At 39.4% G+C, this 13574-nt stretch overlaps 1 protein-coding gene across 3 annotated transcripts in view; it reads right to left on the bottom strand.

Annotated features, from left to right (window-relative positions):
* Positions 1 to 13574, bottom strand: part of DST (dystonin) — a 4096730-nt gene that overhangs the window by 87410 nt on the left and 3995746 nt on the right. For all 3 annotated transcript variants that reach the window (XM_044063350.1, XM_044063347.1, XM_044063348.1), the window contains 2 exons: positions 4234 to 4433; positions 1868 to 1978 (listed from right to left, as the gene is read on the bottom strand). In XM_044063350.1, coding sequence (XP_043919285.1) covers positions 1868 to 1978; positions 4234 to 4433 — 311 coding nt within the window. The remainder of the gene's footprint in view (positions 1 to 1867; positions 1979 to 4233; positions 4434 to 13574) is intronic.

Here is a 13574-nt window from a genome sequence, read left to right as displayed (position 1 = left end):
AGTGTATAACTGTCTAGAATAAATACATGTAGCTGGGCAGTGTTTATCCTTATGGAAAGACTCTGTAATATCCAATATACCAAGTTTTTCCAGGCTTAAACATATTTCAGATTGAGAACATTTATTATTTAAGCTACTAATGCTTACCTGAGTTATTCAGAGATCATGTAGTGAGGAATATTGAGGGTGGGTAATAGGAGGAACCTGTCAATCTGGTGAATACATTCTTTTGAAATATTATTTGATTGGATACTAACAGGCAAAAACAACCTTCAGTGATCATCAGAGTTCACTTATCCCTACTGCTGTGTGACTTCAAGGGTGACATATATATGTTGGGGATATATAGGGGTCTCCCCCACATGAAAATTGTAGGAAGTCTTCTCTAGCTCATAGAAAGTGTTTTTGGTCATTAGTTTTCTAAAAAAATGGCATTTGATAAAATGTGTTTGGTATCTTCACATTAATCCTAATATAATGCATATGTGTGGCATTTAACTTAATGGCTCGTGGCCTAAAAAAGTTTTAATTGCATTTAGACTTTTTAAGGTATTCGTTTATGGTGGTAGGCATTGACTGAGAGTTTTGCAGTAACCATATTTGAAATCACAGTTGATTGGTTGCAAGAAAGGACTGAAAATGATTGGATTGATTATAAGTGATGTATAAAGTTTGCAACTGGGAGTGTGTCATTATGGTTTGTGATGTAAAATGCTTGCAACTAGGATTGTGTTGGTGTGGTTTGTTTTCATTTATATAAATACTTGATTGTTTACATCATAAGTGACAGTTTAAAAAAGATGCTTCTTGTTTAAAAAAAGAAGGACAAGAATTGAATAATTTATGTAAGGTTGTATAGGTTATATGCTATAAAGCAATTTATGTGAAATATAATGTTTGTTAATATTAATTTGTTAATACAACTTGATTACTTTTGTATAAATGTAAACTTGCCTGTGTCACAAGTGATAATTCAATAACAGTGTTTAAAAAAACAAAACAAAAGATATTGTCAAGTACAGTGGAAGACTAAATTACAAACATAGGAAATGTGTTGCAGGTTTTGTCATTAGGGGACTGTGATATATTGAGATAGAAAACTAAGTCTGCAATAGTGAAGAAGGTTAGATAAAGCAGAGTAAATATTGACAGAATGTAGATTGTAAGCACTTTGCAAATAGCATGGTAGTACATTTGTACTGTTCTATCGTGAGCTGACTCCCACATTCGTGACACTGGGCTGTCATGGTGAAACAGGACCTTGAAACATTACATCAACTGAGCATCCTTGAACACAATGCTGTTTCCAGTCACATGACACTACTTTGGCAGTAAGCTTTGAGCACTCTACTCCACTTTCTCCTTCTTCACTTAAGAAGTTCATTTAAGGTTGCATTCTGAACAATTGCTAGTGTTAGTTTTCTTAATGTGTGAAAAAGTTCTTCAGCATCAGGGCAGAAAATGTTGTGCCATGCTACAACTACATGTTTAACTATATGCTGCTCATTTGTTCCTAAACAGATTAAAATCTATTTAGAATTCTCATTTGTTATCTTTTCACAGCCAGGCATTTGTGTGCAATAGCCAGTCCAACTAAAATCCAAATGCTTCACTTCCTGTAGTACCAGCACAAGATCTGTGATACATTTTCTACCCTGTGCACTGATGTTACATGCTACAAAACTGCTCATTATGGACAGCAGGAGCTCAAGTGGAAAGCTGACATAAACAAGTAGAGAAACAGTACATATTCTTTTAATCCGTTGTAAGGAAAAGGGTGAATAGTGAGCAGAGGAGAGAGGAGAAGCGTTAGCAAACGTGCTGCTGCAGCTACATGTTAGGCTAGATATTGTATTCGTTACTGTACCTCTACAGAATGGGCAGGACTCTCAGGGGACTCTGGTGACTTATAAGGTGTTGATGTTTTGCTGTTTGCCAGCCATGGCTTATCATAATTGCGTGTTACAGGATATGGCGTCTGTGTGAAACAATGGCAAATTAAAACATGAAGGAAATAAATGGAAATAAAATATGACACATGAAATGCCATACAAATGCATCCCAAACTGAATAAACACATAATGTATTAAAACATATGAAAAAAAAAATCAAAATGAAATAGACCAAGATAAATAAATAAATAGGCAGATAAATACATAAAATGTGTAAATAAAAAATTTTCATAAGTAAAATGACACGGTCATGTGACTCCAGTTGTGACTCCAGTTAAGTGTATAAGCTTCCCTGAAAACACATTTTACTATTTGTGGATTTCCTTCATCAGAATCCGAATAAACAAAGAGTACCATCTCCAATACCTCAAGTTACACACAATAGTACCGTAAGCTGAGGGCTGCCTTTCAAGGGCAAATATAAAACAAGATGATGGGCAGTTATCAAACAAGACGAGGTTGTTTGACAAATGGCATGAAGTAGGCTACTTTTTTTACATTACTTAAAAAAACAATCACTGACACACTACAGAGTAACAGTCAGTGGCACACTATAGGAAGGCCAAGTAGCCACTGTTACAGATGAATGCCTGGCTTCATACAAAGTAAACTTACAAAAAGAAGAAATTTTATTAGTATCAGACAAGAACAAAGCACTTAAATTGGACAGATAAACGACCAACTCATAAGTGTCAGAGATCATATTTAACGCAGTGAACGTACGTTATAAAAACACAACCATTCTGTCCATCCTATCTTTGTAGCTGTCATCACTCAGTTAATTTAAAAATAAATTCTGAGAAGCTTTACTTTAAGCAATTAACTTTTAAAAAAATGTGCCATTTACCACTTTAAGCTTAATTTTAAGTCTACCAGAAACAATAGTCAGGCAAAATTAACATTCAAATTGCCAATGGAATGAAGGTATTCACAATTCCCAGTTATGGTCTACTATGCAAAAGTTCAAGAAAAAAGAAACCACTGTTCCTCCACAGAGAGGGACTCTTATAATTTCAGTACGAGTATCAACACTTAATATTTTAATACAAGTAAAATCCAGCACAAATATACAAATAAAACAATAAAATCACAGTACTGCAGCAAAAAGTCTGTCTTCATACCAACAGAAGAATAAACACTTTTGGCAATGCCTTCTTCACATCTTGTTGGTTAGCAAAATACACCCATTTCTTATTGAGTAACTGATCCAATCAAATAATTTTCTTAGATTCCCGCCTCTTAACAATGGCTTTAAAGGAACCACACCATTAAGTCCGGGGTTCCTATATACTTGCAAGTCTGCAATCCATTTGGTTTCTGCTATTTCAGTTTTGTTCATTACATCACCTCCTCTAGCACTAACATGGATCTTTTCCATGGATAAAAAGAAGAACTTATGTCCAGGATGTTCCTGTGTGTGATGTGCTAATGCATTTGTTTGTAAGGCCAGCCTAATATCACTATAATGATGTAATATTCTTTCTTTAAACTGTCTATGTAGAATGCTGTGCAGCTATCACATCTGGCTATATACACAACATTCTTTGTATTGCAATCCACTATGCAAAAGTTAGTTAAAAGGTGGATAAACTTCAACAGCGGTTATGTAGTGAAAGAAAAAAGATGTCCTCCAACTTATGTGTAAATATTCTGATGTTATTTTATAATATTTTACCCCATTCTGAAATGTCTACTAGATACATTTATTTATTTATTTTGCTAAAAGATGACTTTGAAGTCAGCAGTAAAGTTTTTTTTTTTATCTTTTTTTTTATCAGCTCCATTACAGATTCTCTTCACAGTAGTTCACATCTCCTTTGATATAATTTGATACCAGCTCATACAGTCCATTTTACTGAATGTAAACATAATAATGGGAAACCGTATCTGAAGAAAACATGAGTGAATGACACACAATAAAGCATATAACAAAAAGAAACACAAAGTTAAACTAGGGCCTTTTGTAGTTCAACATGTTGACTGTTTGACTTGTTAGGACCACAGTAATTACACCATTTCTCTAAACAATTTAGTGAATTACTGAGCGTACTGAAAACTAAATTGCACTTCATTAGGCAAGGCACGTGTAAACAGTCTTAAGTTATTTGCTCTGGAATTCCAATATATCTCCTAGCTCATAGACCTCAGTCATTAACTAGCATGTCTTGTTCAAAAGTAGATAAAAGATTCTTCAACAACACAGCAAAGAACATCAAACATAAAAAATACATTCACTACTCAGACTGATGCAATTTGTTACAGTTTTTACATAATTATTTACCTTTGGAGTAGTTGTTAGGGGTGCTGGCTGAGGCCCTACAGGGCCACCCTGACCTGAGATAGAATTGGACCTGCTGGGAGAAGCAGCTCTTGAAGGAGGTCCAGACTTACGACCCCGAGGTCGGAAAGCAGAAACTGACTGTCCGGGAGTATCAGGCAACATAAACTTTTCCCGTAGTTCCACATTTGTTCTTCCCTTAGCTGAATGACAAGACATCAAACAAAGTAAAATTAAATTACTTACAAATATTTTGGATGGCAAGATATTGGCAGACATTTATAACGAAACTGTGAAAAAAAAAAACAGTCAAACAAAATGTAGGCCATAACAGCAAAAGGTGCAAAATTCTAGCATTCAGCACATGTTTAGATATCATACTCACAATGGAGAACTGATATGAGATGCAAGCTATGTACCAGACATAATGTGAATATATAAACACAGATAATATATTCATAACACATAAAAGGAGCATAGACAAGGGATGTAATGACTTCATGCAGAGAATAAAGAATGTGGGGAGAACGCATCATGAAGCAGGCAAGACAAACGCAAGATGCAAATTTCATGTAAGTGAAGTGTAGGAACACTTGATGACTGCATGCTTGTAACTGGCAGAATCATAAACACAACTTTAACAGCTGCAACTGTCGTACTGGTCTTGTTCACTTCTGCTAAGCCTCAGAACAGCACTCCAGCCACCATTTCACTCCTGGTGTCTGTCCATTATTTGTTCTTCATATAGACTTAGCAAGGTGGCTGCTGTGTTTTTAGAATGTGAACTGTCAGCAGCACCACCTCTTTCTAGATCTCCAGTTCTGCATGTTCTAGCTACTCATAGATTATTCACTTATTTACTTATTTTACATTTGTTTACCGGAATGGTCCGAGTGGATGCAAGCCCATTTTCAGCAGAGGCCCAGGGAGAAAAGCTTCATTGATCAGATACATAAATTACAATGTCATAACAAAGTTCCAAAGTTAGAAGAGTTCACAATCATACAAGTAGGGTGGAACATACAAAACCATTTAGTATAGAAGTTTGGTTTATTAAATACCAGATATTGTGTTCAGAGGAGAAGATATACATACATATAATAGAACTGCCTATGATATAATGTTAGCAGTTGATCCAAAGCTACAGAGATCAGTTAAGTAGTTAAGAGGGTTAGATTTGAGGTGGAGTAAGGTTAGCAGGGAGGAGGGGAATGAGACGGGGAGAAATAAGATGGGTACAGATAGAGCGCAGAAGTAGGAAAAGGTGTATTGCCGGCCAAGGTGTGGAGAAAGGAGAGTGATGGCTTTTGGGGAATTAACCAAGGCAGATACAGGAGCAGATCCAGTTGTTCATTAGGTATTCTTTTAGTAGTTTTGTAAATTGGGTAGGCTGGAAGTGCCAACAATATGCTGAGGAAAACTGTTCCAGATCTTGGAAATATAGTTAGAATAGAGGGTGTCTCTGGCCTTGTTGCTTTTAGAGACTTTTAGGAATGTTTTATGAGAGGATCAGAGTTGTGTAGTTGTGGAGTATGAAAGCAGCATGTGTTGTACAGCAGTTTTTTTTCAGGTTGGCATACAATTCTATGGGGAGAGATGAGTTGGGTATGGGTTAAAAGATGAGGAAGTTCAAACCCATTTTAGTTGATGTATGGCAGAACAGTGGTGGGATCTGTGTGGGGAATTGGTGGCAAATTTTGCTATTTTGGGTATAGGTTAAAAGATGGGGAAGTTCAAACCCATTTTAGTTGATGTATGGCAGAACAGTGGTGGGATCTGTGTGGGGAATTGGTGGCAAATTTTGCTATTTGCTAGTTGAATTTAGTGAATTCAGTTTTGCTTAGGTTAGTGAACGTGGGGGAGGCATACAGTAGTGTGGAAAGGAGATGAGTTCTTGGTATGTCTTGTCTGATGTGGTTAGTAAGAAAAGGCTTGATTTGATACAGGAAGCCTAGTTTGATGCAAGTCTTTTCAACGGTTTGAGCTAGTTGGTGGTCAAATATAATTTTACTATCAATTATAGCACCTAGTAACTTTGTTTGGGAGACAGCTAATATATTGTATCTATAAGTTGTAGGGATGTTGGGTGTTTTGATGGGGTGGAAGAGCATTGGTTTGGTTTTGGATGGTTTCAATGTAAGTTTGGCTTTGGCTAGCCAGGTTTCTACTTCAGAGAAGGACTCCTGAGTGTTTATTTCTAATCATTTTAGAGAAGATCCAGTACAGATGAGGGTAGAGTCATCTGTGTATTCGATGACTGAGGCAAGAGATGTGGACTTTTGTATCTGGTTAGTGAAGATGGAGAAGAGTAGGGGGGCCTAGTATTGAACCTTGAGGAAAACCTGTGTAGACAGGGAGTAGAGTAGAGAGCTCCTGTTGCCATTTGACTGCTTGATGTTGGCCACTAAGGTAGCTGTTGAACCATGATAGGGAGGAATTTCTGAGATTAAGGTTGGCGAGCTCAATGAGCAATTTCTGGTGAGAAACTGTATCAAAGGCTTTAGACAGATCAAGAAAGACAGATGACAGATAGTAACAGAAAGTTCACACCAGGGATCACACCAACAGCACTACTAGATTGGGGCCAAGGGTACTAGCTGCTAGTACAAGGGTCTAGGGAACTACTAAAGGGGCGGTGAATACCGCACAATGTGGCTGGGCTAATATATGCCTTCAGGCAGATAGCCCAGTACCAACCTATGAACCTATAACCTATGACACACATTTACCTTGGTTTCTTATACTGGTTTACAGTGTCAGTGAAGCTAAGGAGTACAGCTGTAGTGCTGTGGTGTGGGTGAAATCCATGTTGGGTGTGAAATAAGAGGGTGTTAGCAAGTAGGTGGTTTAAGAGCTATGTATGAATACATTTTTCTAATGTTTTGGAGAGGGGTGAGAGAATGGCAATGGGTCTATAATTGGATAGTTCTGTGTTTTATACATATATATATATATATATTTACAGAATTATGATTGTAGAGGTTCTTTACAGAATGTTGAGTGTGTGTTTGGTTGACAGTTGTTTAGCTAACCACATATGAATGACTAAGCTGCTGTTCGACAAGTGAAGGTGTCCAGGATCACACAATTCCCAAAGTTGGAGAATATGCCCTTACTCAATATTTCTGCAATCCCAGCCTTATACAATTAGCAGGTAGTGTGGGGGTGCAGCCCTTCATATGGGGGTGGATGGGGTTTGCCCCTTACAAAAAAAACAATGTTTTAATTTGTTCTTTGTTTTGCTTTGTTTTAAATTTTGCATGTGCTGAGGCTGTTTCTCGGTGCACTCACACGGGTGCGTCAACATCAGCATTTGCAACATTTTGACATTGACGGTTTGCTAGTCAGCATTAGGTGTAGTCAATCTTGCCTACTACACTATTTATGTACATATATATATATATATATATATATATATATATATATATATGTTCATAGGTTCATAGGTTGATACTAGGCTATCTGCCCTAGGGCATTTATAAGCCTAGCCAGAGTGTGTTTGGCTTTCGCCACCCTTTTAGATTAATTGACTGTGCCTCTGTATAGTAGGTCACAGAAGGTAGCCCTTTTAAGGTTAGTTTACTGTACCTCTGTCAAGCAGGGACACAGAAGAGATCCCAGGGGTAAACTTACGATCTCCCATCCACTCGTCAAGATTTCTCTTGAAGAGGGTCAGTGAGGGGCTCTGCCTAACATGGATTGGGATTTTGTTCCAGAGTGAGGGGAGCCTCTTGGATATGAATCTGTCCCTCCAGTATGTCCTATTTATTTCTGTGCTGAGGTTCAAGTCCCTGGGGCATGTAGCTCTAAGGGATTTTGATTTCCTGAGGTGAAGCAAGTCCATTAATTCTGGGTTGGACATGGCTTTATACGTCAGACACAGATCACCTCTGAGTAGGCAGTACACAACTGAGTAGAGCTGGAGTTTCTTTAGCCGAACTGCATAGGGCATCTGTTTGAGCCCCTTGATCTTCTTGGTGAGATACTTTTGGGGTCTTTCCAGTTGCTGAAGGTGTCGGGTAAGGTACATCCCAAACGGGGCATTGTACTCAATTATGTGCTTGATAAGAGATGAGTAGAGGGGCACAATGACCTCTCTTGATCTAGATGTGAACCCTTTCATGATAAGGTGGGCTATATAGAAGGTCTTTCTAACCACTTTGGCAACGTGATTGTCAAAGGAGAGATTGCTATCTACTTGGGTCCCCAAGTCCCTAATTACTTCTTCCGTACTTAATGGATTACCACCTATGTGGTAATTTGTGGGCACTTTGTTTTGCCCAAAGGGGATGACTATGCACTTTTTGGCATTTAGCTTTAGGCCATGGCTCTGGCACCAGTTATCCGTCTCTGTGAGACCCTTTTGGAGGATGCTTGTGTCAACCAGAGAGTCGATTACAGCACCCAGTTTGCAGTCATCTGCGAACTTTGTCAGCCATAGTCCACCTGTGTTATCCTATACCTCGGAGAAATATATACCGAACAAGAGAGGTCCCAGGACTGAGCCTTGTGGGACACCACTTGTAACTGGTTTGGAGTCTGACATGGCATCTGCTATTCTGACCATGTGGGTTCTATCCCTGAGCCAGTTTGCAACCCATCTTGTGACATAGGTGTTGATATTTAAGCTGGTGAACTTATTTATGATGCCCGAGTGGTGTATTGTGTCGAAGGCTTTTGCGAGGTCCAGGTAGGCTGTGTGGACTACCTTCCCTTCATCTATGGCTTTGGTAACTGTTTCAAAGATGTCGACCAGGTTCAAGAGGCAAGATCTGCCCTTAATGAAGCCGAATTGGGTAGGATCCAGTGTCTGGAGGTTCCCAATGTCTTTGTTTATGATTTCCATGATGATACGCTCCATAGCTTTGCAGACCAGGCTAGTCAGGCTTATAGGGCGATAGTTTCCGGGGTCGGTTGTGGCACCATCTTTGTAGAGTGGGACCACTGTTGCTGTATGCCATTCCTTGGGTACATATCCTGTAGTAAAGCTGAGACTGAACAGTGACTTTATATGAGGCTTTAGTTCTTCCTGGAGCTCGTGTAAGATGCAGCCCGGGACACCGTCTGGTCCCATTGATGCTGTGTTTTCTGCTTTGGAGAGGGCAGCTCTCACCTGTGCATCTGTGATCTCAGGAAGGCTACACCCTGTTGGGATAGACATTTGCTCTTTTGGGGGGGGAGGGAGAGAGAAGTTTGCACTGAACCTTTCTGCCAGGATGTTGGCAATGTCTGTGGGTTCAGTGTATTTTTTGTCATTTTGCACTAACTCAGAGCATATCTGGGAGTTGCCTCCCAGGTTTCTGATATAACTAAAGAAGGCCTTATGATTATCTTTAGTGTCTTGTGTAATTTTTCTTTCGAAGCTGGCCTTAGATGATTTTATGAGGGATCATAGTTTCTTGCTAGTACTGATCAGTGATGCCTTCCCTTTTTGGGATTTTGCTCTGTCATGCAGTAGCTTTCTCCTTCTGTTATATAGCTTATTTATGGCCGGGGTCCACCAGACAGGTCTCCTGCTTTTGGAGGAGTGAGTCTTGGTTTTATTTGGGATAGCATGCTTAATGCATTCCTGTAGGTGTCCATAGAATGCTTTTGTAAAGGATTCTGCATTTTGGGCCATATTTTCCACTGGCCCGGGGGCTTTGAAGGATTCCACCTCAATTTTGAGAAGTGTGAAGTTTGCTTTTGAGAAGTTCTTCACCGTGGTTTCCTTGGCTAGGGGTGGGGACGGAATATGGATGTCCAGTGAGATTTGTTTATGGTCTGATCTTACCAATGAGGGGTATACCTCTGGTGTGGAACATAGAGACCCCATGTTGGTGATGACCAGATCCAATATGTTTTCCCCTCCCTTGTGGGAGTGGTGACCAGTTGTTTCATCGCATTTGAGTTTATAAATTCTAGGAACCGTTGGGCGAGGGTGTTTGGGCTTGAGTAGTTTTCCCAATCGATGTTTGGGTAGTTGAAGTCACCCAATATAATAGTGTTTGGAGAGACCTTCATATTCTCCAGTGGTCTCAGGAAAGCCGAGTGAGGTTCCTGTGTTTGGGAGGGTGGTCTGTAGCAGGCTACAAACTGAAAGGCAGTTTTTGCCACTGTTAGTTGCACATGGATGGTCTCCGATGCTTCGTGCAGTGCCACTAACCTGGAGGTGTGGGTATCTTTGATAAATATGGATACTCCCCCTCCTTTTGTGGTTCGGTCCGAGTTTTGGGGCCGGAAAGCATGGTATGAAGTATAATCTGTTAGTGCTGGGGTGCTGTTGGGAACCTTGAACCAGGTTTCTGTTACTGCACAGATATCGATATTTTCCATACTGAGGCGAGTCTCGAGTGCGTGCATCTTGAGGTTTAGACTTCTGGCATTGAGCAGCATTACCCTTTGTTTTTTTTCTTTGTGTTGTCTATGGGGGTGGGTTTGTCTTTTGAACCTTGCCTAAAAAGGCACTATGGGGGAGGCAAGAGCCTTTGCCAGTATTCAAAAACCCAGGGGTGACAGATGCAAGCCGTCCCTAGTGAAGCAACGTGGCTTGTCGAGCATGTCATCCCATGCTGACAGACACTGGATCCCTTTTGAATGACACCAATACTTTAGCCAATTGTTAAAATTGATTATTTTGTCTTTATACTGTGGCATCATTCTTGGTGAGGGTAAGATGCTACTCAAGGTCAGGGTCATACCGGCCTGGGCTACATGATCAAAGAGCTCCTGTAAGTCTATTTTCATGTAGTCCAGGGAGGTACGTCTCAGGTCATTCACACCAGCATGGACAATGACGGAGTCATATTTGTACTTGCTTTGGAGTGACCTGAGTGCTTGTGTTATGTGGCGGATCCTGGCACCCGACAGGCAGCTTACAGTAACCTTCTCCTTGTTCAGCCTGGTGAGTGGGACATCAGTGTGTCTGACAATAGAGTCACCTATTACAAGTGTATTAGGTGTGTTGTTTAGCCTTAAGGGCTGTGACTGTGTGGCACACTGACTTTGAGAACTATGTGCTAAGTGGATATTGTTTTATGGTAGGTGTTGCTTGGATGTCTGCTTTGGAGGTCTCTGCTGCTTAGGCAGACTTTTATTTAGAGCCACCGAGTATGTTTTTGTGTGTTTATGTGTTTAGTTTGCTGATGCGCTAGGTCTATGTGAGATTGGATTTGTGGTGTGTGTGGTTACCTTCTCCTCCTGACAGGCTGTGCCAGTACTGGGTTGAGAGTGCTTAGCCTCCAGTTTGGCTATACAGTTGCATCTCTCACATATATTTGAGCTTGTTGGGAGGAGGAGAAGGGTGGTCTGTGTACATAAGGCAGTTGTAACATTGCCTCAAGATTCCCAGATTCACCAGCTGGACTGGAGAGTAAACTCAAAACTGACCTTTGGACATGCCTGAATAATATAGGGAACTACTTATTGACTGATCACAAAGAACCAATAGGGTATGAGTCTATCACCAAATATTAAACAGTTCAAAGAGCAAATACAAAAAGATCTTTTTAAATCAAATCTAAAAAGATCAAACTAAAAAAAAAAAATATATATATATATATATATATATATATATATATATATATATATATATATATATATATATATATTTATATATATATATATATATATATATATATATATATATATTTTTTTTTTTTTCCCTCCTGTAAAAAGTTCTATAAAGACAGGAATGCATCAGTAGGCTCGGGGAAGGTTGGTAAATATGAATGTAAAAGAAGATGGAAGCTACAACTAGCCTATAAGACCATCAAACAAAGGGGCAATTATTCACAAAGGAGGTAAGTATATATACGCTGCCTTTAAAAAGCAGTGTTACACTGCATACCTTACATGTCTGAGTAAGTATGGCATACAAACTGAGAGTGCAGTAGCAACAGATAACACAGGAGGCAAAACAACTCTGCCATCTTTGAAAATATCAATGAAACTATGACCAGATAAACACAAGCTCCTACAGAAGGACACAAGAAATGAGGGCTCCTTAAAACACTTAAGGTAGCAGGCCAGCCAAAACCTCTGGTCAATGCTAAGGCCATACTTACACAATAAATCATGGTGGTAACCATGGTACAAGTTTTACTACAGTGTGAAGGTGTTGTAGAGCATTAGCTTGAGCAGTGACATTTAATAAAATCTATACCCTGCAGACCCGTTAAGGTACAATGGGGACGTTTCTGTATAAATAACAAAAGTTTCGGTCACTAATTTTATTTCTCTCTAACAGAAGCACAAAAATCAGTCCTTCCACCAAAAACAGAATAACATAATTCTATCTGCGGTAAAGACTTGACTATGACTCAGGTGACCTGAGTTTCAATACTGGCTCACGTGCTTGCAGAGCTGGTGTGGTGGAAGGGCAGAGTGATATGACATTACAAACTCATGTTTCTTCGGAGAGAGTGGGATGGGGCAGGGTGCATATCTGAGTGCTCATTCTTGTCATAGAATCCTTGACAGAATTTGGAGATCACGTTGGAGTGCTACCTTTAAAGGGGCAAGGTAGCCTTGAGGGATTATATCATCTGTGGAATTAAGTGGCATGCCTTGAAGATAATGTAGGAGCATTTCCTTCAAAGGGGCTGGGTAGCCCTGAGGGATTATATCATCTGCGGAATTAAGTGGCATGCCTTCAGTTGCAGATAAGACAGCATGAACAAATTTTTCTGCATATCATAACTCAAGTTCAAGAACAGTAAGGATACATATATAGCAGTTGGTACAAAAGGTTAAGGTTGTGAGTTGTATTTTCTGTGGTACAGGTTTGAGTCCCTCGGTCCTCATTTGGCCATCGTGCAAGTCAGTTAACTAAACAGTGCTTTGAAATAACTTGGAATTTTGGCTAGGCTTCTCAATGATCCCCTAGTAACTACCTATGAATACTGATTTTTGGGACTAGTGAAATATGGCTCATTCTTTCAAGAATTTCCTGCCTAGCATCACCAAATACTTTTACAGCCCTGGTGAAAAACAGGATCTGCATGATTTCAATTTATTTTTAAATAAAATGTAAAAATTTTGGACACTGAAGCAGGAAAGATATACATACAATATACCATGCCAGTTGCTTAAATGGGATGCAGTGAAGGTTTACCTATATTATTCACAGTGGTCTTGGAGAAATATAATATGATTGCCAACAGATGAAGGATTTTCATTTACAATCAAAGCAGGAACCACTCTTACTTCCTGGAAATAGGCTCTATACAACATGATACTAAAACTTGGGAAGGATCCAAACAGGAGAGAAAATCATTGCTAAAATTTACTACAGACAGTAGCAAGAAAGTTCCCAGGAGTCAAAGAAACCATTAATTCCAAGCCTATAAGTAAGAGACCTTCAA

Source organism: Protopterus annectens, chromosome 2.part1 (assembly GCF_019279795.1).
Source record: "Protopterus annectens isolate FY-2018-M chromosome 2.part1, PAN1.0, whole genome shotgun sequence".
NCBI lineage: Eukaryota > Metazoa > Chordata > Ceratodontiformes > Protopteridae > Protopterus > Protopterus annectens.
The sequence above is the reverse complement of the archived record's forward strand: the minus strand, read 5'-3'. Positions and strand labels throughout refer to the sequence as shown.